At 42.1% G+C, this 27,215-nt stretch overlaps 1 protein-coding gene across 1 annotated transcript in view; it reads right to left on the bottom strand.

The window, feature by feature from the left end:
* Window positions 1-27,215, bottom strand: part of LOC126175096 (chromatin-remodeling complex ATPase chain Iswi) — a 130,538-nt gene that overhangs the window by 60,522 nt on the left and 42,801 nt on the right. Inside the window, exons 5-11 of the mRNA XM_049921639.1 lie at window positions 18,580-18,721; window positions 18,128-18,415; window positions 13,621-13,689; window positions 13,419-13,528; window positions 13,100-13,265; window positions 7,485-7,625; window positions 3,569-3,763 (exon numbers count right to left, since the gene is read on the bottom strand). Of these exons, the coding sequence (XP_049777596.1) occupies window positions 3,569-3,763; window positions 7,485-7,625; window positions 13,100-13,265; window positions 13,419-13,528; window positions 13,621-13,689; window positions 18,128-18,415; window positions 18,580-18,721 (1,111 nt within the window). The remainder of the gene's footprint in view (window positions 1-3,568; window positions 3,764-7,484; window positions 7,626-13,099; window positions 13,266-13,418; window positions 13,529-13,620; window positions 13,690-18,127; window positions 18,416-18,579; window positions 18,722-27,215) is intronic.

Raw genomic sequence — 27,215 nt, 5'->3', positions numbered from 1 at the left:
AATTACAATGTCATTGGCGACCTCAAAGTTTTTATTTCTTCTCCATGGATTTTAATACCTACTCCGAATTTTTCTTTTGTTTCCTTTACTGCTTGCTCAATATACAGATTGAATAACATTGGGGAGAGGCTACAACCCTGTCTCACTCCCTTTCCAACCACTGCTTCCCTTTTGTGTCCCTCGACTCTTATAACTGCCGTCTGGTTTCTGTACAAATTGTAAATAGCCTTTCGCTCCCTGTATTTTACCCCTGCCACCTTTAGAATTTGAAAGAGAGTATTCCAGTCAACATTGTCAAAAGCTTTCTTTAAGTCTACAATTGCTAGAAACGTAGGTTTGCCTTTCCTTAATCTTTCTTCTAAGATATGTCGTAAGGTCAATATTGCCTCACGTGTTCCAACATTTCTGCGGAATCCAAACTGATCTTCCCCGAGTTCGGCTTCTACCAGTTTTTCCATTCACCTGTAAAGAATTCACTTTAATATTTTGCAGCTGTGACTTATTAAACTGATAGTTCGGTAATTTTAACATCTGTCAACACCTGCTTTCTTTGGGATTGGATTTATTATATTCTTCTTGAACTCTGAGGGTATTTCGCCTGTCTCATACATCTTGCTCACCAGACGGTAGAGTTTTGTCATGACTGGCTCTCCCAAGGCCGTCAGTAGTTCTAATGGAATGTTGTCTACTCCCGGGGCCTTGTTTCGACTCAGGTCTTTCAGTGCTCTGTCAAACTCTTCACGCAGTATCGTATCTCCCATTTCATCTTCATCTACATCCTCTTCCATTTCCATAATATTGTCCTCAAGTACATCGCCCTTGTATAGAGCCTCTATATACTCCTTCCATCTTTCTGCTTTCCCTTCTTTGCTTAGAACTGGGTTTCCATCTGAGCTCTTGATATTCATACAAGTGGGTCTCTTTTCTCCAAAAGTCTCTTTAGTTTTCCTGTAGGCAGTATCTATCTTACCCCTTGTGAGATAAGTCTCTACATCCTTACATTTGTCCTCTAGCCATCCCTACTTAGTCATTTTGCACTTCCTGTCGATCTCATTTTTGAGATGTTTGTATTCCTTTTGGCCTGCTTCATTTACTGCATTTTTATATTTTCTCCTTTCATCAATTAAATTCAATATTTCTTCTGTTACCCAAGGATTTCTACTAGCCCTCGTCTTTTTACCTACTTGATCCTCTGCTGCCTTCACTACTTCAACCCTCAGAGCTATCCCATTCTTCTTCTACTGTATTTCTTTCCCCCATTCCTGACAATTGTTCCCTTAGGCTCTCCCTGAAACTCTGTGCAAACTCTGGTTCTGTCAGTTTATCCAGGTCCCATCTCCTAAAATTACCACCTTTTTGCAGTTTCTTCAGTTTTAATCTACAGTTCATAACCAATAGATTGTGGTCAGAGTCCACATCTGCCCCTGGAAATGTCTTACAATTTAAAACCTGGTTCCTGAATCTCTGTCTTACCATTATATAACCTATCTGATACCTTCTAGTATCTCCACGATTATTCCATGTATACAACCTTTTATGCTTCTTGAACCAAGTGTTAATTATGATTAAGTTATGTCCTGTGCAAAATTCTACCAGACGGCTTCCTCTTTCATTTCTTACCCCAATCCATACTCACCTACTATGTTTCCTTCTCTCCCTTTTCCTACTCTCGAATTTCCAGTCACCCACGACTATTAAATTTTCGTCTCCCTTCACTACCTGAATAATTTCTTTTATCTCATCATACATTTCATCAATCTCTTCGTCATCTGCAGAGTTAGTTGGCATATAAACTTGTACTATTGTAGTAGGCGTGGGCTCTGTGTCTATCTTGGCCTCAATAATGTATTCACTATGCTGTTTGTAATAGCTTACCTGCACACCAATCTTTTTTATTCATTATTAAACCTACTCCTGCATTACGCCTATTTGATTTTGTATTTATAACCCTGTATTCACCTGACCAAATGTCTTGTTCCCCCTGCCACCGAACTTAACTAATGCCCACTATATCTAACTTTAACCTATCCATTTCCCTTTTTAAATTTTCTAACCTGCCTGCCCGATTAAGAGATCTGACACTCCACACTCCGATCCATAGAACACCAGTTTTCTTTCTCCTGATAATGATGTCCTCTTGAGTAGTCCCTGCCCGGAGATCTGAATGGGGGACTATTTTACCTCTGGAATATTTTACCCAAGAGGACCCAATCATCATTTAACCATACAGTAAAGCTGCATGCCCTCGGGAAAAATTACGGCTGTAGTTTCCCCTTGCTTTCAGCCGTTCGCAGTACCAGCACAGCAAGGCCATTTTGGTTAGTGTTACAAGGCCAGATCAGTCAATCATCCAGACTGTTGCCCCTGCAACTACTGAAAAGGCTGCTGCCCCTCTTCAGGGGCCTCTCAACAGATACCCCTCCGTTGTGGTTGCACCTACGGCACGGCCATCTGTATCGCTGAGGCACGCAAGCCTCCCCACCAACGGCAAGGTCCAGTCCATGATTCATGGGGGGAGGAGCTGTGTTAGTATTCTGAAGAATATATAAGGTGTAAAACTACTGAATATTTAAGTTTGTAGAGTTATTACGAGAGAGAGAGAAAAAAAAAGGAACACTTTTGCTATGTGACGTAGGGGTACACCACCTCTCCACTAGGGATCCTTTAAGGGTTTGATGCTCAACTTCCCTTATGTCAACGTTGATAGCTGTTTTGATTGCCTCATATGCAAAGCGTTGACATTCCAATCTGATGTGCAATACAATTACATCTTACTGTTTGGAAGACTATGTTTTAATCACTGCTAACAGCGGCCACATCCCTGGATAAACAATCACGTTCAAGGAGAACCAATATGCAACGGCCAGCAGCAAGAAGCCTGTATGCAGAAAAATTTCCAGGAGGAGGTTAACAAATTGTGTCACATTTCAAAGACTTGATGGCTGTCGTAATGAAACAGGATCCCTTAGAACAGACCAACGGGATACTAGTAGACTTGTGTCACAGAGAACTGTGGACAACATCACCAGCACATGATCCATAGTCAAGGAACTAAATTCCTCCTATGCCAATGCATGGAACATTCTGTATGAAACTAGTATGCATCCACTTAAGTCTCAGCAGGTACAAGACCTATCAGCCAATGAATTCCCCCAATGCATGAAATCTTACCAATGGAATCTACACCAAATCGTAAACATCCCTTTCACCCAAACAAGATACTTTAGTCCATGAAGTAGTACCGGAAATGTTGGAGGATGTCCCTCTAGCAATCAGGCAAGAAATATGTACCTACTTTTGCTTTTTCTTTCGTTCGCTTTTTAATCCTTTAAAGATAAATACTGAGATTGTCAAAGCAAGTAATTGCAATGACGTGCCAGAATTCAAATTACAATTACACTCAATCAAAAGAGTCAAAATCTTTTACAAAAATTGATTAATTTGCTCCAGCTGGTTCACACAATAAACAAATGACTGTTCAAGAAATGACATAATTATCCTATACTAACATTTGAAGAGATGGGGCCATCAAATATTCAATAAAAGAACTTTCTATGATTTCACTTACCATGGCCTGGAGATCCATCTGAGGGTTCCAGTCTGAGTCATAAATGATTACCACATCTGCTGTTGCTAAGTTAATACCCAGACCACCAGCTCGGGTAGACAACATAAAGATGAATTTCTCACTGCCAGGGGCATTGTACTCATTTATCTGCCTCTGACGATCTTCGTGTGGGGTCTGTCCATCAAGCCTGCAATACTACAAATAGTTTCAAGAATTATTGGTAACAAATAATTAAGATGGTAATATCAGTCTTACCACATAACAAAATGCAAAAGGTCACTAATAATAATAATAATAATAATAATAATAATAATAATTGCTACTAGGGAATGGTACTCAATTTTATATTGAGTCAGTATACAAGTGACAAACTGACTTCGCAAGATCTGTCTAACATAAAATGAGTGTCATGGCATTAATTTTTATTTCTTATAACAGAAGGAAAAACTGGATGTGATTTAGTGTCAAAGTGATCAATTTTAGGCAACAGCCATCTTTCCCATGGCTATTTGAACTTCCTATTAAATAACCATAATTGATTACTAAAGATGTAAAAGGACAGGTGGATTCCTTCTACTCTCCTTACAACATATGTTTTCTTGTCAGGATTCACACACATACCACAAGTGAAATTCCATCAAGACATTAAAATTTCTGACACCAAAATCAGAAGAATTTCTGTACATGAATAATACAGTTTTTCAAAATATCAACGCCTTTAGCCGTTGAATGCGATCAGTCTTCTCTTTCCCAAGCTGGGACTGATGTTTTATTCAACAAATCCAGAAAAAATAAAAATGAGTTTAAGATGAACTGGGGCACACACATTCAGGTGGGGAAGGGTAAGAAGAGGAAAGAAGAAAGGGTTTAACATACTGTCAACAATGAAGTCATTAGACAACATGGAGTACAAGCTCTGATTACGAACAGGTGGGGAAGGAAATCAGCCATGTCCTTTCAAAGGAACCCATTTGCCTGGAATGACTTAGGGAAATCACAGGAAACCTAAATCTGGATTGGGAACTGAACTGTCGTCCTCTCGAATGCAAGGACAGAGCACTAACCATTGTGCCAGATCGCTCGGTTTGTGTGTGTATTTTGTATTCCCACCAACCTTAACTGTCGAATAACTTGCAGTACGAATGAAGTAGCCATGGCTGTATGCTGTTTTAACACATTGATACATAATTTGTAGCAATAGTCATCATTATTGAATGTGCCACAACATAGGGAAATTTCTATTCAGTTTCCCTTAAACATTCGTTAACTCTGTGAGTTAAATTTGATGTTGAAGACATTCCATATGAACACAAGGCACAGGACTTGTGCTCTACTTGCACCACCACCACCACCACCACCACCTTTGAAACAGTTCAAGTTAAAGGGTGCACAAAGTTCAAACAACTGTGTAAAAATTCTAAAAATCAGATATTCAGTCTTTTTTCTCAATGAAACTTACAGAACAGATAGTACCTACGAGGGGTGTTCAATACATCATGCAACACATTTTTTTCCTCTGACAGCAGGTTAGTTTTATTCAGGATTCCGATACACCATATTATTCCTCATTCTTTTGTCTACAAAACTCTTTATTTTTCAAGATAAGCTCTGATCAATGCAGCGGCCTTATGCCACCCTACTGGAATGGAGTGTGTGCCCACATGGTACCGCTGGAGCCAGTGCCTTGGTGCATCAATACTCTACCCATCTTCCACATACCACTCACTGCCTGCAGAGGGCATTCTTCATTCGGCCAAATAGTTGGAGTCGGAAGGTGTGAGATCCACATTGTAAGGTGGATGAGGAATAACAGTCCAATGAATTTTGTGAGCTTTCGGGTCCGCAGACTTGCACAAGGCCTTGCGTTGTCAGGAGAAGCTTATTTGCATTTTTGTGACGACGAACATGCTGAAGCCACTTCTTCAATTTCCTGCGGGTAGCACAATACACTTCGGAGATGAATGTTGCTCCATGAGGGAAGACATTAAACAGAACAATTCTTTCAGAGTCCCAGAAGTCCACCAATATGAAGTTACTGGCTGAGGTTGAGGCCTTGAACTTTTTCTTAAGAGAAGAGGTGGTGTTATGCCACTCCATGGACTGCCATTTTGTTTCCGGTTTGAAGTGATGAACCTATGTTTCATCACTGTGACAGTAAAAATTTGTCATAATCATACCCGTAACGCGTAAGCAATTCTGCACAGGTGGTCTTTGGTTGCTTGTTATGGTCTTCTGTTAGATGCCGAGGAACCCAATGAGCACACACCTTCGAGTACCCCAACTGGTGGACGAGTGTTTTTACATTGCCAACAGACGTCCAGTCAAGCAGCGAGTTGTTTGATTGTGATCCATCAATCATCCTGGATGTGAGTGTCTGCATGTTCCAATATTGCAAAGGTCACAGCTGTGTGCAGCCAGTTGGCATGTAGGAGATCGGACACGTACGTGTGACCTTTTTGTGATGATGATGGATGCCTTGCTGAATGACTCACCATACTTTTGTTCACTGCCAGGTCTCCATAGACATTCTACAAGTGCCTACGAATATTTGCGATGCTCTGGTTTTCTGCTTGAAACCCACCTGCTTTACAGACACCATCATCTATCAGAACTTCATGAAACCATAAGGGCTGATGTGGGAAAATTCACGACGGCCCATGAGAAATTGAAAAATTTTCAACCAAAATTGGCCAAGAAGAAAAGAAAAAGAAATTTGTTGCATTACTTACTGAATGCCCTCTGTATATCCCTATAAAAGAAACAATATCAGATCAATGCTAATGCACGCATGGAAAGTATGGTGATTTTCTGCCTTTTTTCCATAGAATGATAAGAAAGTGAAGAGAATGTTTGACGAGTTTATTGCTAGTTACCTCACACATCAAGAACCAAACAGTATCAAGTTATAAGGTTATTGTTAAACTTCCTGGAGCTTGTCACATTATTTAAATATTCAGGAGTATTCTACAGTACTCCTTCAGTATTTATTAAGCAGACATGCCAGCAGAAATCTAATAAGGCACACAGTGCTAGATGGATATAACCAATATGAAAGTGTAAGAAGGATGACTGGAGAATTTAAGTGAGAAACTATGGAAGAAATGAGACACTATTCTTGGGGGGAAAAAAATAAATAATAAAAAAAAATATCTGGAATTCGGTATCTGAGGAAAACTGTTGGACAGTTTTCTGCCAGCACATTTATCTTATACAGATAGCAAGGGCATAAGACAACAAAGATTAGGGTATGGACAGAGGCATGAAGTCAGTCAGTGTTCTATTGACAAATATGTGAATGGAATGACAGAAAACTTGTTGATATGAAGTACACTCTGTGATGTGGTGTAAAGTGGCTTGCAGTGGATGTGCTGATATAAAACAAAATAGTGTAAGGAAGAAGTGCTGCACATAAGTAAACAGTACACTAGTTCAATTCAAAGTCGCATGATTTACAAGGGCAACAAGTCAGTTACACTACAACTCAAAACGCACAAAAGTGAAAAAAATTCCAACGAAGTGAATTCCATGCATCATGTAAGACAATTTGACCACACTGCAGGAAAATCCCCATGCATTCAATCTCTCAAACAAACTTAGAACAAAAAGAAGATAAGTTATAACAAACTGAGAGAGCTTATGTGTACTGTGTACACCCTCTGGTTGTATCTACTTTGCCCAGTTGTTCAATACTTTTATTCCTTAAAAAGCAACATGCAATTATGGCTTCAACAGAAACCAAAGAAAGTATATTGTGATTGCTGCCTTTTGCCACGCTCTTAACTATCTCTAAAGCTTATATTTTTTATTTTGTTCTTTAGATTTCTTTTATTATTGTGAATTTACAGTAGCAATATGAATATGTTTCAAGTGCCACAAAATCTTAATCATAATTATTACCTGAAGAAACTTCACTCACCATGTATCCTCTCCAAAGGCAATAATCTTCAAGGATGTCCAGCATTCGAGTCATCTGGCTGAAGATTAGAACTCTTGACTCCTGCTGCTGCAGCTTCGGCAACAGCTTGTCAAGAATCACCATCTTGCCGCAGTTATACACCTGCATCAGTATGTTTTACATGACTCACTGTGAACTTCTTCTATATTTCCACTAATATTAAAATAGTCACTGTGTTGGATACATTGCATAATTTATTATTGGTTCAGGATGATTCAAATACAATTATTACTGCAGCGAGACATTACGGAAAGAAAAGGCTGACTCTGCAGTCTATAGATGAGGAGGAACGAGACCTCACTTCCACTTCAGATTTTTCTACGATGAAAAAATCTACTACAGCATTGAGTCAGTTTTGTAAGACCAAATGAGAAGGTGATCCAAAAATAGGCACAACAAAATCAAGCAGAAGTAACCAAAGTGGCATCAAATTGAAAGGCTGGGAGCTACATGACAGTTACTTATTTGTAGCGGACATAACATGCACAAAGGCCTAGCACTGCCTTCTCTTGTGTGACTGGGAACACCAGTTTTTCCTACAGGTTCTTTCACCTCTGGCAATGGCTGATTAATAATAGGTGTGGCTGTGAAATGGGTGATTCTGAAACCTCCAACAATGATACAAATTTATTCAGTGATATAAAAGGTATACAACACAAATTTATAATGCCTCCAATTTATAATGACATTAAGTGGGTAGCCACCATTTTCCTTCACACACACGTCAGGTTTTATATGGAAGTTAGACGTCACAGCTTGCAGAATTGATACTGGAATTTGATTATTTTTTTCAAAAATTTGATCTTTCAGTTGTTAGGTAGTGTGTGATGGTTTGTCACACTAGAAGATCTGAGATTTAAAATGAGCCCAAAGCAAGAAATCACACACTGAAAGGTCAGGGAATCCTGGAGGCCAGGAAATGTCCCTGATCTTGGAGATGGAATGACAAGGAAAGATATTCTGATGCAATTTGGTGGCATGCCGCGAGGTATGGCACGTGGCCCCGTCTTGTTGGAAGAATGTGTTTGCAGTTACAGGAAGATCAGCAACCTGTCACACTGGTAAATGGTTCAACATGTGAACATAACATTCTCTATTCACAGTACCAGCATTGTTGCAACAGTCTTAAAAAATAATTAAATAAAAAAATTAGTATAAGGATGGCCTATTATTCCAAATGATGATATGCTGCACCACACTATCACTTACTGGCTGTGAAGTGGTGTTTCATAAAGCATTTCAGGATTTTCATGTGACCAGTATCTAAAGCTTTGCTTGTTAACACAGCCTGACACATAAAAGTTGGCCCCGTTGCACATTATCAGGTTGTTACACAGGACTGGACTCATGAGTTCCAGCAGTTGCCAGCAAAACCATATTCTCTATGGGAGGACGACCTCTTATGTCTTCCTTGCATGATGTTTGTTCAATACAATGTCTATTCAGAAGATGTCGAGTCCTGGCCACTCAAAGTCTGTAAATGTTATTCAACTGACAAACACACAAAATGTTCGAACTAAGTACGCCTGCCACTGCAGCTCCGGCATCTCACTGGCAGTGGTGTAATCATTCATGGCATCACCCTCATGCCACGGTGGCAGCTATAGGAAATGCAGCGGCGTGACTGGCGGCATGCGTATTTGAAAGTGTGGCCGACTGGATAGCGACCAATACCAGAAACCGTTTTCAGTTTTTACTATCCGAATTTTGTACGGGTGGTGTTGCAGTTCCTTGTTCAACATTGCAATCCAATGTGTCAATTTCCAGCACACGCTTGCGAGCAGAACACATAGGACTTTGGCTGAAGGTTTTTTCCAATCTTGCAATATTCTTCTGTGTTCACATACATTTTGCAATTGCACCCCTCTTTTACACTGTATCATCCATTTACTCAAAGTTCTGTACTCACACTTTGACTGCAACTGCCGATAGGACTGGGGCACGACAGGCAATATTGTAATGAACATGAAATACGTGCTGCACGGCAATGTAGCTGTCACTGTTTTTGTAAAATGCCTTCATGTCAGCAGCACATTGTTCGCCTAGCGTAACATGCCACTTCAGGGTTGCTGAGGTAATAAGTTCAAAGGTCAGAAGGTAATGACAACAGGACCAGCCCTTGTAAAATAGTGTGGCATTCAAATCAACTTTCAAGATGAGAATAGCTATGTTTAAAATATTTGACTGCAACACTGAAACATGAAAAATTAATCAAAACTTCATATGCTGTTTACCAACCTCACTCACAAGCAAGAAAGTTAAAACTATTAACACTGCATTTGACTTAAAATACACTTTTACAATACTGATGCATTAATACACAAAAAGACTAACACAACAGGTCATGAAAATGTGGTTGGGTTATCACTTCTTCCTTGTAAATACAGAACCCCCGAACTAAAAATATGCAGAAAGTTAAAACTTAATGTAAAACTTTCATCCCCTTGGCAGACAAAATAAGATGGGAGACCAATTGATAATTGACTATTGCCCTCTTGCTGCAACAAAATAAAGATTCAGTAGATGCCCCAGAAAACAAATACCTGGTTCAATCTAAATTGATTAAAATTTTAAAAACACAACTGAGATTCTGACTGTATGAAAGTATATCAGCAGCAAGAAAATCAGTACTTTCACTATGTGATTAGCAATTATAATGTTACTGACAACTATGACACTAAAGTGGAGATACAACATATGGTTTTCCGATGTCCTTTAACCAAAGAAGGTGCAGTAAATATTCTAAAATTCAAATTGAGAATGACTTCATACACGAGTAACTTGGAAGTAGAGACCCTCGGTGTCACAAAGCAGCTTTTCACTTAATAAATGCAAGTCTTCTGCTCCAGATAGTATACCACTTACATTCCTTTCAGAGTCTGCTAAAGAAATAACAGATTTTTTTGGCAATCGTATACAACCACTCGCTCGATGAAAGATTCTTACCTCAAGACAGGAGAGTTTCACAGGTCATGTCAATACTCAAGAAAGGAAATAGGAGTAAACTGCTGAATTACAGACCCATATCACTGACATAAATTTGCAATAAGATCTTGGAACATATACTGTGTTTGAACATTATTAAATACCCCAAGAAAAACCATCCATTGACATATAGCCAGCAGAATTCAGAAAATATTGTTCTTGTGAAATACAACTGGCTTTTTATCCACATGAAGTAATGAATGCCATCGACAGGGGATCTCAAGTTTATTCCACATTCCTAGATTTCCAGAACACTTTCAACACAGTTCCTTATAAGCAGCATCTACTACATTTGTATGCCTATTGTGACAGCAAGCACTAACTACTATGTTCCAAAATGCTGTGCATAAGAACAGGATTCTTCTGGAGCTCATACCTTCTTCTGAGGATCATAAGTTGGGTTCTACTGGTGACGGAAAGGTAGGGTCAAGTGTTTTGGATAGCCCTTAGGCTATGGACCGTTTGTATACCAAACAGAGGGATCGTCTCAGTGTCACTATCGTAGAGCATAGGGTCAAAGTATAAATATTACACACTTCCTTCTGCTTAGGCAAATGGCAATCCCCCCCCCCCCAATCCATCTGACGTAGTCTACAGTGAGGCTTATGGAGGCACCATTAGTTCATGGGTGGTTCTTTAGAAAATGCCCCACAAAGTTTTTTTTTTTTTTGCCTTTTTTTGGTACCAAAACTGGGCCATGGATTCCAAGATAGCTAAGCATTTTAAAGATATAGTCCCAACATCCTGATCTCAAAACAAAACTGAAAATTTTCTCAATATCTTTATCAGTTTTTGAGATACAGAGGTTCAAAGTTAACCTACTTCTACATTTAAAATCCAGTATAAGGCGAAATGTAAGTTCAAATGTGTGTGTATTCCTAAGGGACCAAACTGCTGAGGTCATTGGTCCCTAGACTTACACACTACTTGAACTAACTTACGCTAAGAACAACACACACACACCCATGCCAGAGGGAGGACTCGAAGCTCCGGCGGGAGGGGCCACGCAGTTCGTGACATGGGGCCTCTAACCGCACGGCAAAATTTAAGTGATAGATAACCACAGCAAAACACGCACTTCACAAAAATCACGAACTAAACAAAGCAAATTGTGTAATATTCTCAGGAATGCCTGTCATGGTTATCACATACAGCACATTTGGAAAAAAAATTATCAGCCTGCATTTGCTATGGCAATTTCTGCCACAGCAACCAACATCCACACAAGGAAAGTAGTATATCATACGTAATTCGAATTTGTGGTGTGAAACAACAGTATTTTCTTTTTCTTTTTTTTTTTTTTGAGGAGGGAGGGGGGGAGACAGGAAACATGAGAAGAATGATAATCTTATGGAAAAAATATACATAAATGTGTGTAAAGAATGGTGAAGAGTGCCTTATTAAGGGGTATGAATACATAACGTCTTCTATCCCTGCTGATATGCAAACTAACTCTTTTTACAAGCAACAAATCTGATCATTTTCATTAAATAATTTCCAGTATATGTAGAGTACTAGGAACAAAGGGAAATTCACACTTGATACCCATTTGATTGCCTACTGCTCTTTGCCTAAACTCCACCTAACATCTTGAGAAAACTGTAACACTAAATGAGTAACTGACTTAGTCAAAGACAATTGATACTGCATCACAAGCTTTTATCAAATGAAAAATAAAATATGTGTGTGTAGGTGTGTGTTTTCCACATCCCCTCATAATACACTGGACTGATTTCCACTAAACTTGATATACACATCCCTTACTGTCGGGCAACAACTGCTGTGTGGGTAGGAACCATCTCCCTATCATAGTTCAGGAGATATGACATCGTAAACAATTAGATGCGTGAAAAACTACTGCATCATGCACAAGGTTTAAATTTATTACTTCTGCGCTACTAACTGTAATCGCAATAAATTTCGCTGGCAGTATCCATATAAGCCGCTAAATGCACCTACAAAAGTATGTTGTGATACCATAGATAGTTCAGGAGATATGACATTGCAAACCTGAGCTTCATGAAAATGTGCCGCATCGTGCATGAAGTTTTAGTACTTTATTCTTTAATGCTAATACACTACTCCAGTTAATAACTTAAGGAAATAGATGACACCTGACAACTTTCAACTGTGCAGTGCAAACAGATGCAGGCAAAAACAATAGCCTTCTATAACCTATGAAGAGGAGCTGCTATAGAGATGTTCGCAGAATCACACTGCACGTTTCCAACTGCCTGGAAATGTAACTAGAAATATTAATTATAATCAAGTTCAGAGTTAAATAAACATTAGAGAGAATTTATATTTTGCACACTGTTTCTCAATTTGGATACTGTACTTACATATCTGCATGTCATACATACTTCTTTGTATGACCGATTCATAATATCAAAAGTGTTTTCACGAATACACAGAACTGAAATTTTCTCACTATTACACTACAAATACAGTTCATTTTTCATTTTTGTTTGTAATAGAAAATTGGCAAAATGAATACTGGGGCAAAACCAGGTTCGTCAGCTGGTACAAATATAACATGAGTTTCACTCAAAACAAAAAGCTTGAAATTAGGCAAGATGAGCAAACTGTACCAAATGTTCGTCCGTGGTGAAAGGTGGTCCAGGTTCTGCACCATCGAACAAATACGGGTGATTGGAACATTTGCGTAGCTGCATCAGAATGTTCTGCAGTCGCATCTTTTCTATTTTTCCCGCACCATTCACGACATCTATATCTTTCATGAGGACCTTAGTATACCTAAATTACAAAAAACATTAGGTTATGTACAGACAAAGTAATACACATTTAAAAAACAATAAAACTAAAGCAATGGCAAAGCTATCACAAATTATTTATACTGTGTCAGTATTTGTTAGGCACAATACTAAATTTTAGCCTACATTTCCTTACCACTCTCGTTGCATTTTACTCAGTCCTACATAAACTTTCACTTCTTTCTTGGGTTTTAGCCTCTTTTCCACTTCACTCTTCAAGCGTCGCAGTAAGAATGGCCGCAGTACCTGTTGCATTTATGTCCAAAATGAACTTCACTGATTTGGGGTATTATTACAATGTATGTGGACCAATAGAACAAAGGTATTATTTTACTTACAGCATGCAATCGTTCCACAAGTGCATTGTCACCTAGAAAACTATTGGTGTCAAACCAAGAGTCAAAATCCTGAAAAGCAAAAAGAAAGGTATGCCCAGAAATAATTAATAAATATTTTATTCATGGCATACAGGCATACCGTATTTACTCGAATCTAAGCCGCACTTTTTTTTCCGGTTTTTGTAATCCAAAAACCCGCCTGTGGCTTAGAATCGGGCGCAAAGTATGCGGCAGTTCTGAAATATGTTGGTAGGTGACGCCACAACTAACTTCTGCCGTCGAATATATGTAGCGCTACACAGGCATGTTTTGCAAGCACAAAGAGAAGTACTGGCGCAAAAACCTCTGCGCCAGTAAATAAATTAAAAGGTGGAAGATGAGCTTTTTTCTCTGCCCCAAGTTTCGACCACTGCATTTTCGTACATTATCCAACGAAGTAAATACAAATTCCGTATTGTTCATCTTCGAATGTAACTGCATTTCAATGTACTACGAATATCCGACTGGCAAGACTGTTGGGGATGTTTGTCAAGGTGGTCAACTCTACGTTCTGAATTTTTTCCTACCTGTGAGAAGAGATGATTGCTAATAGGAACTTTTGTGAAAGTGCGCACAAAAGCAAGACACACCGCGATCGGCGACAGGTCGTAAACACTCACTATCAGAATGCGACAAACAATGCATGACACAGTACAGTAATGCATTTTCAGCTTAGAGTGATGTAAACACCTATAACAAAGAGAACGGCACTTAGATAAAAAAAAAAAAAAAAAAAAAAAAAAAAATAGCAATTGATTCAAACCAGATGAAGCACGTGAAAAAGGAAGGGTATCTGTATAAATACAGACCCACCTGACGCATAGCAATGGCCCAATGGCTACCTGGTAAAGCTTAACTGCTAAGCTCACGACTCGAACCAAACTACAGTAGCTGTATCGTCATTCATTCGACCTATATTCTGTCTCATATTACAATGGACCAACTTTGTTTCGATTTGGAGGCGCGGCCAAAAACTTTTCTCTCCCCTTGAATTTTGAGTCTCAAATTTCAGGTGTGGCTTAGATTCAGGAAAATTTTTTTCCTTGATTTCGAGTCTCATTTTTCAGGTGTGGCTTAGATTCGAGTGTGGCTTAGATTCGAGTAAATACGATAAACACAATTACTCAACTTTTTTAAATCATTTCTCTGCTGCATGAGGACTACCATTAAATTACCAGTGCATGGAGATGAAAGTGACAGGTCCTTTAAAAATATGATTTGAAATTTCAAATAAAATACGATAAACAGGGTGTCAAAACTTCATAACTCCGGAATGATACAGAAATTTATTGAGATAACTTACAGAATCAGTAGATGTGTCATTTTATAGCAAACAACCTCAAATTTGTTTGTTTGTTCACTGTGACACGATAAATCATCAGGTCGCCTGCACATTAATGATGATGTCAAACAGCTTATGAAGATCTTTGCCCACAGTCCACAAAAACCAACGCAATGTGCGTCTCGCGAGACTGGCATTCCACAAAAGACCTTGATGAGAATTGTGTAGACATTTATACTTGAAACCATAGATTTACAATGGCACAGCACATTAGTGATGCAGAAAAGGACACTTGTGGGGAGCTGTAGGGAAATGTTGCATCGGACAGAGGACAGCAAAAATCTGCATGCAACCTGGAATGTGTTCATGACAGCCCCAAAGTTAGGGTGTTTTTTGCTCTTAACAAACTGAAAGTGTATGCACCTCTCTTCTTCATGGAGAAAACTGCCACTGGTATTGTGTATTTGGATATACTTGAAAACTTTTTAATTCTACATATCATATATCGGAGGTGATGAGTCGCAGATAGGCACAACAAAAAGATTCACACAATTAAAGCTTTTGGCCATTAAGGCCTTTGTCAACAATAGACACGCGCGCGCACGCGCAAAGGCACGGGCATGCGCACCCGCACACGCACACACACAGGACACAGGACTGCAGTCTCAGACAACTGAAACCACACTGCGAGCAGCAGCACCAGTGCACGATGGGAGCGGTGACTGAGTGGGGTAAGGAGGATGCTGTGGTGGGGAGGGGGAGGGGTAGTATGGCTGGGGTGGCGGAAAGTTAGGTGCTGCAGTTTAGACGGAGGGCACCTCTCTCCTGCCTTCCATCTAAACTGCAGCACTTCACTGTCCACCACCCCCACCATACTACCCCTCCCCCTCCCCACCCCAGCATCCTCCTTACCCCACTCAGTCACCGCTCCCATCGTGCACTGGTGCTGCTGCTCGCAGTGTGGTTTCAGTTGTCTGAGACTGCAGTTTTGTGTAAGTGTGTGAGTTGCATTTGTTTGTTTGTGTGTGTGTGTGTGTGTGTGTGTGTGTGTGTGTGTGTGTGTCTATTGTTGACAAAGGCCTTTAATGGCCAAAGCTATAATAGTGCGTATCTTTTTGTTGTGCCTATCTGCGACCCAGCATCTCCGATATATGGTGAGTGGCAACTTTTGCTTCTCTAATATTGTTACATCCCACCCTGGATTCTCCATTGTTTAATTCCACAGATCGATGAAGATGACCGAGATGGGATGGTTTACTAGCAGCAAGACGGTGCACCACCTCATTTCCTCATGAAAGTTCAAGGTTTACTCGATACTCGCTTCCCAGGTTGGTGGACTGGCCATGAAGCACCAATTGCATGCCACCTTGCTTCCCAGACTGGACACCACTGGATATCTTTCTCTGAGGTTTCATTAGAGTTTGTGTATATGTTCCCCAAACAATGTAGCTAACATGAAAAATCAAATCTACACTGCCACTGCACAAGTTATGGCTGATTTGGTGCAATGAATGTGATAAGAAATTGATTACTGACGGGATGTTTGCCACATCACAAATGGTACTCACATCGAACCAAAACGGCACTTGACACTTTCATGTAAAACTTGTGGTTGTTTGCCACAAAATGACACACCTATAGATTCTGTTCTGTAAGTTATCTCCATAAATTGCTATATCATTCCAAAGCCGTAAAGTTCTTTTTGACTCACCCTGTGTGTGTGTGTGTGTGTGTGTGTGTGTGTGTGTGTGAGAGAGAGAGAGAGAGAGAGAGAGAGAGATATAGAGAGAGAGAGAGCGGGGGGTGGGAGACACGTCCAACAGAACAGACACCACACACAGTGACTGAGTGGCTGTGAATATCAATATTCAACTTTGCCAACAGTGGCAATATTGGGACACTGAAATATATCAGTGATCCGAGCTGAAAATTTGTTTTGGGCTGGGATTCGAACCTGGATACTCCAATTCTGTAGAATGGTTGCCTTAACTGCCTCAGCCATCCAGGCACAGCTCCTAAATAACACAAATTTCCAACTCTTCACATGCCAATGCAGTGTTGCTGTCCACATAACCCCTCAATTGCAGCGCGACCTGTACTCCCATGAAAGGAAACGAAACCTGATGTGCATTTGTAGTGAAGGACCCATATTTTACCTGCCCAGTGTATATCTATGTGTGTGTGTGTGTTCTGTCAGATTTAGATAGTGTTATAAGAGAAAAACAATGGAATATAATAAAGCATATAGTACATCCTTTACATTTGATACCAGAAATTCAGGGCCTGTATGAAAACACATCATTATTGTTGCAGCCACAGAGACAGTACCAGCAAAAAAAAGGAGTGAGGCAATGAGTTAATTCATCCTCGTAACACTATTAATTTAATACCTACATCAATGACACTTTTTGCAGACAGAGTTAAGCATGGTGTACAGATGAATGATTTGCCAGTATTAAAAGCACTTCTTTACACCAACAACATTAAACTGATTTGTAGGAAAGGAATTGACCTGCAGGTATCTGCAGTTTTCAGCGCAAACACTCAAAAAACTTTTTTGACAGGTAAACACTTGACTTGAATCGAAATGGTCATTAACAATAAAAACATAGATCTCTTTCTCTCTCTCTCTCTCTCTCTCTCTCTCACACACACACACACACACAAATGCAACTCATAACATATACACACAGGACTGGAGAGAGAGGTGTGTGTGTGTGTGTGTGTGTGTGTGCGTGTGTGTGTGTGTGTGTGTGTGTGGGGGGGGGGGGGGGGGGGAGGGATGTGTGCATCCATTTGACGAAGGCCTTACTGGCCAAAAGCTTTATTTGTGACAATCTTTTTGTTGTGCCTATCTGTGACTCAGCATCTCCACTATATGATGAGTAGCAACTTTAATTCTCATAATACAGCAAAAATATTTGACACTCACAGTTAAAAGAAATTATTATGATAATACAGCAGAAAAAAAAAATTGATTATCTGAAGCATTTGATACCGATTTGCCAACTCACAATGATTTTTGCCTTTCAGCATACCCTAAGTCTCGATCTACACTGTCACCGCAACATACATTCCAAAAAATAACAGCAACAAATGCAATATTGTCAGTGTTCTTTTATCTTCCTGTTTGCACATGTATGACATTACACACATCATTATATCACAGGACGATAATATACTTACATCTGCTGATGAGAATACTTCAGGAAGTAGAAAATTTAGCAAAGACCACAGCTCATGGAGATTATTTTGGAGAGGTGTTCCTGTCAACAGAAGCCTATTTGTCGTCTTGAATTCTCGTACAATTTCAGAAAGCTTTGACTTTTCATTTTTTATCCTATGAGCCTCATCTATAACCATGTAGCGCCAGTTAAACTTTTTGAAGACACCTTTTTCCTTAATAACCATCTCATATGATGTTACGCAGACATCCCACTCGCCTGGCATCAGCGTTTCACGTATAAAAGCATTCTGGAAGAACAATGGAAAGTTATGTTAATATACATATGATTTGAAGCTACTTTCTTTTGCTTATATCCAAAAATAGCTTGAAAATAATCAATAAGGTAAAAGAAATTTATTTAGAATGTTTCCGTCTATGGTAAAAGTACTAGAATTTCTGCTGCGATAATTACCCTTGTTTCCTGATCACCAATTAAACATACTGCTCTAAGAGAAGGACACCATTTTTTAAATTCATTCATCCAGTTAGCTAAAGTTGATTTTGGAACTATTACAATATGAGGACCAGGAATACTCCGATAATGCTTCATGTACCTGAAACAAGATGAAAAGAATATTTGAATTTTGAGTTACTTACAGTAAAAGAGACAAAGGACATTTAAGGCATGTGCAGGACACTGGTACTAAGCCAAAAATACTACAGTTGGCTTAGGATAACATGCACTTCAATTATTGTCAAACTTGCCTTGTACTGACTTTTCATGCTTTCCCGACGGATCTGTTGCAAATACGCTTCTCGGGTTTGCCGCCGGATCGTATTGTGTAAATCGTACAATATTTCTTCGATGCAACTGCTCGACATCATCAGGTGGTGGTAGCTGCTGCTGTCACTTTTGCAAGGCGCGACTGATGATAATCGCGCGGCGGCGTCGGAATTTATCATGACGGGAGCAGGCAATACGCGTGCGCAAGAAGACGCTCATAGTTGGAGAAAGCGGCGCTCCTGGTGCCCCCTACTGGGAGCTGCAGAAAGGCCATCCACGCGTGCGCTTTGGGCAATAACTGTGCTGCCGGACGCTCCTGCGGATAAAGTTTGAACTAAATCTCAGCTACGCGTTGCATCACTTGAGGAAACGGAAGTTCTTATTTTCCCTGTTTTTGATTTAATGGCAGCCAGTGCTGGATTCCAGAATTCGAGAATAGAAAGAATCCTCAAAAAGCACGACGTCAAGTGTGTTTTTCGGCCACCAGCAAAATTGAGAAATTTATTGTGCTCTGTCAAAGACGACCTTGGCCTCAGAAAACGTGGCGTGTACAAAATCCCATGCCAATGTGGAAAATCTTATATTGGACAGACATGCCAAACCGTGCAAGAACGCTGCGTCGAACATCATCGTCATACACGCCTGGGGCAACCTGATAAATCAGCGGTAGCGGAACATTGCCTGGACACGGGACATCGTATGCTTTACGAACAGACGGAAATTTTATCCCCAGCGTCATCTTTCTGGGACTGTGTTATTAAGGAGGCCATATATATTCGCACGGCGGACAATCTAATCAACAGGGATGCAGGTTTTCAACTGAGCGCCGCCTGGAATCCAGCACTGGCTGCCATTTAATAAAAAACAGGGAAAATAAGAACTTCCGTTTCCTCAAGTGACGCAACGCGTAGCTGAGATTTAGTTCAAACTTTATCCGCAGGAGCGTCCGGCAGCACAGTTATTGCCCAAAGCGCACGCGTGGATGGCCTTTCTGCAGCTCCCAGTAGGGGGCACCAGGAGCGCCGCTTTCTCCAACTATGAGCGTCTTCTTGCGCACGCGTATTGCCTGCTCCCGTCATGATAAATTCCGCCGCCGCCGCGCGATTATCATCAGTCGCGCCTTGCAGCAGTGACAGCAGCAGCTACCACCACCTGATGATGTTGAGCAGTTGCATCGAAGAAATATTGTACGATTTACACAATACGATCCGGCGGCAAACCCGAGAAGCGTATTTGTTGCCTTGTACTCTTTATAAGATATTATTTGCACAGAGGAAGGAAGGAACATTAGGATTTAATGCCCTGTGTAGCTGAAGGATCTTACCGACAGACCCTCTTTGAATTTCTTCACACAGGGTTTGAAGTTCAGTGTCTGGACATCCATTTCTTTAAGCAGGGGGAGAAAAACACACACACACACACACACACACACACACACACACACACACACACACACACACAGAAATGTGTCTGTTCTTCAGATTGCAAGCATTAGTATCCTCAAATTCTGAATTGCTGCATGTTAAAAATGCATTCACATAAAACTGCAGATTGCATTAATATAGACTTCTTCTCCATTGCAGCTGCGAGCTGGAGTCTGAAAGTTTTGATAAATTTTTGACTTTCTGCTACATAATAGAAAGCATTTCTTCTGGACACAATTACATTACCCCTTCTGTTACAATTTGTATATGTAAGGCAAGACTTCACATATGGTTAGTTGGGTTGTTTGGTTTAAATGGGAGGTGGGGGGTGGGAGACCAAACTGCTAGGCCATCAGACCCTCATTCCGATTAAAATAATTCCTCAAGGGAGGGAGTAAAATAATCAAGGCGTACAAAACACAGCTGGAAGAAAGGACAAAACCACAAGAATGACAAAAGGGCAACGAACACTAAAATGGACAAGAAAACCAGAGAGACGCAAGAAACATGTAAAAGAGATCAAAACAAGAGAGCAGATTACCACAGCTGGCTGATCATGAGAATAAAAAGAACCAGCAACTCTGCAACACATTAAAACCTCCACCCTAAAAGCATTAGGGTGGAGGACACAGAGGGACAAAGGATATGTGCAAAAACTTAGATCAAATGATAAGATCCACCCTCAAGAATGAAACGTAAAACTAAACGTGCTGTTGAGGCATTGTTGCCCAACAGCGAAGGTAATGTGCTGGGAAAGTTAAAAGTTCACCGCAGAGCAGCTAAAAGTGAGCAGTCCAGTAAGAGGTGGACAACTGTCATTTACGAGCCACAGCGACACCGATGTGTGTCCTCCTACTTCAGGAGGTAACCATGCGTTAGCCAAGTATGGCCAATATGGAGCCGGCAGAAGACAACTGATTCCATGTGAGAGGACTGCATGGAAGACTTCCACACATTCATTCATAGTCTCCTTAATGACACACAGTTTGTTGTGCGTACTGTTATGCCATTCCGTCTCTCTGCGTACTGTTATGCCATTCCGTCTCCCAAAGCTGAAAAACCCTGTGACATAAGACAGAACGCAGGTCAGTTTCGAAGATGCCCATCTCCAGGAGCATTTTCTGCATAGCTCGTTTGGCCAGCCTGTCGGCAAGTTCGTTGCTTGGGATTCTGATGTGTCCTGGGGTCCACTCAAACACCCCTGAACAATGGGACCGTTTCAGGGCATAGATGGACTCCTGAATGGATGCTACCTAAGGATGGTGAGGGTAGCACAGGTAGATAGCTTGTAGGCTGCTCAAGGAGTCAGTATACAGGAGAAATGACTTGCCAGGGCATGAGCAGATGTGCTCAAGAGCACGAGATATGGCCACCAGCTCTGGAGTGAGAACACTGCGGCCATCTGGCAAGTAATGCTGTTCGATGTGTCCTTCATGAACACACGCAAAGCCATCAAGCTGCCAGTGTAAACCATTTCATGGCCCCGGTACATGTTGAGAATCGAGAGGAAGTGATAGCGGCAAGCCGCAGGGTTAACGGAGTCCTTAGGGCCATGCAAAAGGTCCAAAGAATCTGCGGCCTAGGTGTACACCATGGAGGTGTATGTGAATGAAGGAAAGACTCCAGTTCAGACAGAGGGGACTGGACGTGATCCGCAATCGTAAGCCCTAACCTGGGCCGCCGATGCGCGAGATGAACCGCCGTGGTTGGGAAAATGAGACAGTAATTCAGATGCGCAGGAGAACTACGAATGTGTGCGAAGTAACTGGTGAGCAGTTGTGCACGCCTAACCTTCAATGGATGGACACTGGTCTCCAGACTCGTTCTGAAACTTCCTCTCGCTAGGCGAACGCCACAGAGGTGCACTGGGTCAAATAAACGCAATGCCAAGCCGTAAACCAGACTCCCATAGTCAAGGCGGGATTGAACAAGGGCTTTGTAGAGCTGCAGTAGAGTAGAGCGATCTGCAGCCCAGTTGGTGTTGCTCAGGCAGTGGAGGGCATTGAGGTGCTGCCAGCGCTTCTGCTTAAGCTGACAAAAGTGAGGTAGCCAAGTCAATTGGGCTACGAAAACCAGTCCTAAGAATCGATATGTCTCCACTACAATGAGTGGATCGTAATTGAGTTAAAGTTATGGTTCTGGATGAACGGTGCGACGCCGAAAGAAATGCATGACACACGACTTTGCGGCTGAAAACTGGAAGTTATGGACTAGAGCCCATGACTGCGCCTTGTGGATGGCTCCCTGTAGGCGCAGTATGAAATGTAGAAGTCATCTGCATACAGAGAAGGTGAGACCGACGGCCTACAGTTGCTGCTAGACCGTTAATAGCTACTAGAAATAGAGATACACTCAATATGGAGCCCTGCAGAATGCTGTTCTCCTGAATACAGGGGTAACTATGGGGGGCACCCACTTGGACACGGAAAGTACGGAGCGACAGGAAGTTTTGGATAAAAATCGGGAGCGGGCCCCGAGTCCCCACTCATACAATGTGGCAAGGATATGATGTCGCCAGGTCGTATTGTATGCTGTCAAAGACAGCAATCAAATGTTGGTGTTTGGAAAACGCTGTTTGAATGGCAGACTCGAGGACACAAGATTATCAGTGGTAGAGCGACCATGGTGGAAACCGCCCTGACATGGAACCAGTAGGCCACGTGGCTCTGGGACAAACCCAACTGCTGACACACCAGACGTTGCAGCAGCTTGCAAAGAAAGTTGGTGAGGCTGATGGGCCGGTAGATATCCACATCAAGTGGGTTTTGACCAGGTTTGAGCACTGGAATGATGGTGCTCTCCCGCCACAGCGATGGAAAGACACCATTGCACCCGATCCAGTTGAAGATGCCAAGGAGATGGCACTTGTAGTCAGATGAGAGATGTTTAGTCATCTGACTGTGGATCCGATCCGGTACAGGAGCTGTGGCAGGGCAATGTGCAAGGCGCCGAGGAGCTCCCACTCTGTAAATGTGGTGTTATAGGGTTCACTGTGGCATGTAGTGAGCGAGAGGACTTTCCTTTTCATCCGCAGTTTGAGGGTGTGAAAGGCTGGGGGTAGTTCTCCTGTGCAGAGGCTCAAGCATAGTGCTCAGCAAAGTGCTCAGCAATCGCTTTTGCAACAGCAAATAACACGCCATTGATGTTAATGCCAGGGGCACCTGTTGGGGTCTGGTACCCAAAGAGATGTCTGATCTTCATCCAGACTTGAGAAGGTAACGTATGGCATGCAATGGTAGACACATACGCCTCCCAACACTCCTGTTTCCGTTGTTTTATAAGCTGGCGAATGCAGGCATGGAGAAGCTTAAACGCTATTAGGTGCTGTAAGGAAGGGTGCTGGATATGTCACTGCAGAGCTCGCCGATGCTCTTTAATTGCATCAGTGACTTCCGGCGAGCACCAAAGGACTGTCTTTCATCAGAGGCATCCAACAAAATAACAAGACATGGCGTTTTCTGCTGCAGAAACGATCATTGTAGTGACCTACTCAATGACAACATTGATGGCATCATGTGGGGGAATTTCAGCGGTGACAGCAGAGGTGAAGGCCTCCCAGTCTGCCTTGTTTAAAGCCCATCTGGGTAGGTGTCTGTGGGCATGATGCTGGGGGAGTGACAGGAAGATGGAGAAGGGGTCACTACCACACAGGTCGTCATGTGCTCTCCAGTGGACAGAAGATGAGAGAAGGCCAGGGCTGCAAACTGAGACATCAATGGCTGAATATGTGCCATGTGCCACACTGAAATGAGTAGGGGCACCTGTATTTAAGAAGCAGAGGTCGAGTTGTGACACTAAATTTTCGACCTCCCAACCTCGGTCAGTAAGCATGGCACCAACCCACAAAGGGTTATGCATGTTAAAATACCCCAAAAGTGGGAAAGGTTTAGGGAGTTGATCAATCAGTGCAGCCAATACGTTCAGGGGTACTGCTCCATCTGGAGGAAGATATACATTGCAGACAGTTATTTCCTGCATCGTCCGTATCCTGACAGCAACAGCTTCAAGAGGGATTTGAAGGGGCACAGGTTCACTACATACTGAGTTCAGGACACAGACGCAAACTCCACCTTGACACTCTATTATAGTCGCTACGGTTCCTGTAATATACATTACAGCCGTGGAAGGCAGGGATCCGCATTGCCGGGAACCAGGTTTCCTGGAGGGCAATGCAGAAAGTAGGTGTAAAGCTTAACAGTTGCCATAGCTCACACAGGTGGTGGAAAAAACCACTGCAATTCCACTGGAAGATTACGTGATCGTGAGACTGAGAAGGCATGAAACACTCAATGAGGCAGTCTACGCCTCAGGGTCACCTGCTGCCACCAGATGAGAACCTGTGCGATCGACATCCATTGTGTCTGAGGGCCCAGTGACATATAGATCCTCAGCAGATGCCAGAATCCCCATCTCATCCACAGACACAGAGCTTGTAGGTAGTGTTGGTATGGGTGCCACCGCAGTGCCTTGGTTCTTGGAGTCTCTTTCTTTTTAATTAACTTCTCATTTTCTTTTTAGGTTTCTCTCACTGCTCCTTAGGTTTGTCCAACTGGGAGGGCTTCACTGACACAGTCTCAGGGACTGAGGAGGACTATAAAGCCCTACGACCAGGTACCTGTGGTTGCTTCAGCCACTAGCGGGTGTCAGCTCTTTGCCACTGGTAGGAACCTGGGAAGGGAGTGACCCAAGGAATCCCTTCCTGGTGAGAGGAGCCGAAAAAGACATACACTTCTCCGGCTGAAAAATGGGGACTGACGTCCCCAATGATGGGGGGGGGGTTGTGTTGCTCCTGAAGTAAGTTGTGCACGAGCAACAGGGAGGGAAACGTCACCCACCATCAATGAGGCAGGTGGAGTCTGAGAGCTAACTGTACGCAGCAGAACGGAAGATGGTAGAACCGGTGTCATAGCGGTGGTGTAGGTTGACGTCATATGCACAGGATGTCGCCTCTCATATTTCCTCTCAGCCTCAGTGTAGGTCAGTCGGTCCAGGGTCTTGTACTCCATTATTTTTCTTTCTTTCTGGAGAATCCTGCAATCTGACGAGCAAGGCAAATGGGGCTCTCTGCAGTTGATATAGATGGGAGGAGGGGCGCAGGGAGTTTTGGAATGTGAAGGACGTCCACAATCCTGACAGGTGATGCTGGAACTACAGCGGGAAGATCTGTGGCCGAACTTCCAGCATTTAAAGCACCACATCGGGGGAGGGATATATGGGTTTATGTCACAGTGGTAGACCATCACCTCGATCTTCTCGGTCAATGTGTCACCCTCTAAGGCCAAGATGAAGGCACTGGTGGGAAACCGATTATCCCTCGGACCCTGTTGGACACGCCGGACGAAATGGACACCTCGCTGCTCTAAACTGGCCTGCAGCTCATCATCAGACTGCAAAAGAAGGTCCGTGTGAAATATGATACCCTGGACCATATTAAGCTCTTATGGGGCGTGATGGAAACAGAAACATCCCCCAGCTTGTCATCAGAGGCGAGTAGTGACTGTGACTGGGCTGAGGATGCTGTTTTGACCAAGACCGACCCTGACTGCATTTTGGACAAGCCCTCCATCTCCCCAAACTTGTCCTCTAAATGCTCCACAAAAAATTGAGGTTTCACTGACAAGAAAGATTCCCCATCAACTTCTTTTGTACATAATATGTACTGGGGTGTATAAGCTTCACTGCCAGTCTTAGCTTGGCGTTCCTCCCACGGTGTGGCCGGGGGAGAGGAGGGAGGGGAATGATTTGGGGTTGCATCTGTTGGCAGTGAAGTTAGACCTCGATCACTTAAAGACTGCTGGTGTTCGAGCATCAGCAAGAGATGATGTACTATGCTTCATGGCGTGTCAGCCACGTGACAGTAAAAAATTGTTACAATCAGTGTTGTAACACACAACCAACTGTGCACAGATGGTCCTTTGTTGCTCGTTATGGTCTTCTTCTAAGTGGCGAGGAACCCAGTGAGCCCACACCTTTGAGTACCCCCACTGATGGATGAGTGAGCCAGCACTACCAACAGAGACATCTAGTTAAGTAGTGATCTGTTTGATTGTGATTTATCAATCCCATTGGATGAGAGTGCCCATATTGCAGGATTCACAGCTATGAGTGTGTGGCTCACAGGCGGGAGAACGGACAGGTTTGCGTGACCTTGTTGCGATGAAGACAGATAGCTTGCCCTATGACTCACTTCACGAAACTATAGGAGCTGGAGGAGGATGTGCTATAATGTCTCACAACGATTTCCCTATTTACACATCCGAAACTGGCCAAGGGGAAAAAAAAATTCTTGCATTACTTGTTGAACATCCCTTGTATATTTAGTATACTCTGACTACAATATATGATACATAACATGTTACTATAGATGTTGAGAGGAACCTGTCACAGTTTGAGGAATATTACATGCATTATGTTCCAGACAACAGTACCAAAAACTGAACAGGCAATCAAAATTCACCTCACTGATTAACTGTTATGATAGCTGAACGATTACAGACAAATAAATATAATTCCTAATACTGATTTACCTAATGTTATGCCGTGTTGACACATAACTGCTATATCCTTGGTGTTGTCGATCAAAAGCAATATATTCACAACATAACTGCACTGCTAGGCAGGTAACAGATACTTAGTCATACTGTACTGCCATTCATCGTGCCCCCCCCCCCCCCCCCCCCCCCCCCTGCATGGTCCTCAGTTTACAGAGTGATCATACAAACAGAGTGGGTTTCCCACATGTGGCCAGTGTCAAATGAAATGCACTGTGGGGTGGGGGGCGAAATTTCCAGCCCCATCCAACAAACAGTGGTCTGTATAGTTGATGTGAATTCCAGATTAAATGCATGGTATAAAATACAAGGGTAATCTACTTTTTTTATAAGTACAGGACTCTGTTTG

This window comes from Schistocerca cancellata, chromosome 3, assembly GCF_023864275.1.
Source record: "Schistocerca cancellata isolate TAMUIC-IGC-003103 chromosome 3, iqSchCanc2.1, whole genome shotgun sequence".
Lineage (NCBI taxonomy): Eukaryota > Metazoa > Arthropoda > Insecta > Orthoptera > Acrididae > Schistocerca > Schistocerca cancellata.
This window is presented reverse-complemented; position numbering and strand designations above follow the sequence as displayed.